This window comes from Pistacia vera, unplaced genomic scaffold (genome assembly GCF_008641045.1).
Source record: "Pistacia vera cultivar Batoury unplaced genomic scaffold, PisVer_v2 Contig1070, whole genome shotgun sequence".
NCBI classification, from domain to species: domain Eukaryota; kingdom Viridiplantae; phylum Streptophyta; class Magnoliopsida; order Sapindales; family Anacardiaceae; genus Pistacia; species Pistacia vera.
The window spans coordinates 11,251-14,228 of NW_022195105.1; the positions used below are offsets into that span (position 1 = coordinate 11,251).

The 2,978-nt window shown below is 34.1% G+C and overlaps 1 protein-coding gene across 1 annotated transcript; it reads left to right on the forward strand.

Moving 5' to 3' along the window:
* Positions 1–2,050: 2,050 nt before the first annotated feature.
* LOC116131887 (SPX domain-containing membrane protein At4g22990-like) lies at positions 2,051–2,642 on the forward strand. Its single transcript, XM_031417548.1, has 2 exons — positions 2,051–2,207; positions 2,286–2,642. The coding sequence occupies exons 1-2, from the start codon at positions 2,099–2,101 to the stop codon at positions 2,522–2,524; spliced, it is 348 nt and encodes a 115-aa protein (XP_031273408.1). The 5' UTR covers positions 2,051–2,098; the 3' UTR covers positions 2,525–2,642.
* The last annotated feature ends 336 nt before the right edge of the window (positions 2,643–2,978 follow it).

Sequence of the window (2,978 nt, forward strand, 5' to 3'; positions counted from 1 at the left end):
TCACTATCAAGATTTGAAATATTTGATACCCTCGTCACAGTTCTACCATCCTAAGGACATATATCATTATATATAACTATGATTTACACAATATAGAAGAATATGTCTTTTATTGATAAATAAACATTTATTACAGTCAATTTTATAATAATAGATTGGCTCTAGGGCACCTACTCTAACACCTACCCTAGCTCGACCTGTCAATCCCGCCCCCGTGGAGATCCACCCTGCCCCGCATATTGTTCTTTTATTGAGAATTTTACGTTTTTTTTCCTTTACGAGATTTTATATAAGGTTAGAGTTTAAATCATGATTTTAATTAAGTAATGTATCTAAATTTATGATATTTACTTTTATAATACTTTCTAATATTTGTATTAAATTTATAGAAAAAATAATTTATTAATAATCCATGTCTTAAAAATAAATTTGATTAAATTATTACAATTTACAAAACTAATATAAGAATATACACAATTGCTTAACACGTACAAATGACACAAATACAATTATCCTTTTAATTAATTAATTGATCAATTAATTATGATGTAGCTACCTTTCAACAGTATGGTTACCATGCAATTCCAATCATTTTATCATCATTTATCTCATCAAGGTTTGAAGTACATAAGTAGTATCAACTTCAATGAATGTACCTTGATATGTTTATATTCGGTTGTCAAATCAACGACCATATAAATTGGATTTGAGTATCGATTCGATTCCACTGTGGCCATAGATTTTACGGTCGTAGTTCCTAACCAAATATCTCAACGAGATAATTTCTCCTGCAACCAGGAGTACTGAATCCTTTGTTGATCTACCATAGCCATAGTGTACTTCTCGATGTAATCAACGACTACCGTATTGATAACCCTAAATAGGATTACGTTAGGCTTGTGTCAAATTACACCAATAATTACACATGACACTCCGATGATCTCAAGTTGAGGGATCACATGCACCACCATCCGTTGGAGGATATATTCCACAAACATTGGTGTTACTATCTTGTGTGTAATCTTCTGATGGGTCAGTCCAGTGAACTTGTCTTTAACAAACACTCATGCGTCACACCAGATTGTCATCTAATAACCTTGACATATGAGAACTATCACTACCTTTCAGTAAGGTTGTTCAATGCTATGATAGTCGTACCATATAATATGTGTCCTTGGTCAGATTAATACTGGGGCCATAGACAGTTTTAGAATGACTATTATATGTGATCATATGGTCCTCACAATTAAGATTTAAAATACTTAATTCCCTCAATTCGCAAATCCTAATATATACGAATATATAAATGAATGCTATGATATAGAAGTTATGCCTTTATTGATATTCAATGATATTATTACAAATGTCCTAATATTATTGGCTCTGGTTCACCTTTCCTAACAGAAGTGAAGAATGAAGCAAGCAAATTCCATTTTTTCCCCCAATTTGCAAATCCTAATTTCTTATTCAATAACCATAATTACATAATAGCCCCACTGTTTTCTGAAATATCATTTAACTCCTGATTCTTAAAGTGGTTCCCACCCGATACTCGGATCCCGATTTTGATTTCAGTTCCCAGGTTGGTTTCGGTTCCTACCACTGGTGGAATCGACACCAGAATCACACAATCCTAGTTCTATCTAATAGGAACCAAAACCGACCTTGTGTGGGTTGGTTCCAGATAGGAACCGGAATCGGCACCTGGGGTACCCATCGGTTTCGATTTTACCCTAAATTTCTGCACAACCCTGGGTGATATGTGTAGATCAATTAAATTTATATTTTCTTTTAATTTATGTTTATTTTTTAGTTTTTGAATTGGGAAAATTAATAGACTCACATGAGTTATTTTGCTATCTATACTAAGACAATAGAAACATTAAGTTATGTCCTACCCATATTGTGCATATATCATGCTACTTTTGTGGTGCTATAAAAACCTATAATATTTGATATATATCACATTCAATTGTATAATTTTATATCACATCAATCCACTACCTANTTATGAGTTGCTCCTCTAGTTACAATGAATATGTTTTTTTCTCATATCAAAATCACTGATCGCAGGCAAGTTCTTCTAGCATCTGAAATTATGGTGTGCATAGGTATACTCCTGAGCTTCCAGATATTGGTCCCTTATTCAGTGCCTCAATATGTTGGCTCAGCACTTATTACCTTTGTGGCCGCTGAAGTCCTTGAAGGTACGGACCTATCAATAATAGTTAAAAGTTCAACACACTTGTATGATTGTATGATCCCATTTGGTTGACCAAATTCAGGTGTGAATTTATCGCTTCTGTCTCGGGTCATGTCATCGAGGCTTTCACGTGGAACCTACAATGGTGGACTACTTTCAACAGAAGCTGGAACCCTGGCTCGAGTAATTGCAGATGGAACAATAACACTATCTGGTTACTTGGGTGAGAGTAGGCTGTTGAATGTAACCTTAATTCCTTCACTCTTCATATGTATCTCCTCCATTGTTGCTACCTGCTTTACCTACAACTCTCTCTACTAATTGGTTACCTTACTCTAATCTACAAAATATTGTACAGCTTAAATGAACTTACTTACTCCCGTATCATGTGACAAATATAATCTCTGATCAATCAATGATGATATCTACTTTATCTCTCTTTTTCTATGTCTTTCAGTGATTGAATTTTATTTATGTTTTCTCCAGTAATAATTAGTCAACTGATCACTAAATACACCGACGGAAAGTGACAAGAGTGGAAATGAAAATTATGCAAATGTCTGTAACGCCCTTGCCTATGTTGTATTTTCAGTTGAAATGCCACATGTGCCCTTAAACTTGCAACTAATTACCGAATAAATTTCTGCAACATCTCCGTGAGATACGGTGCATGAATAGGTAACAGAATATATTATATGAGCAATTTACTAAGAAAAGTCGTAGACGGAGACGATATATGTTGTCAACTACTTAGTTAAGGTACAACCGTTGATGA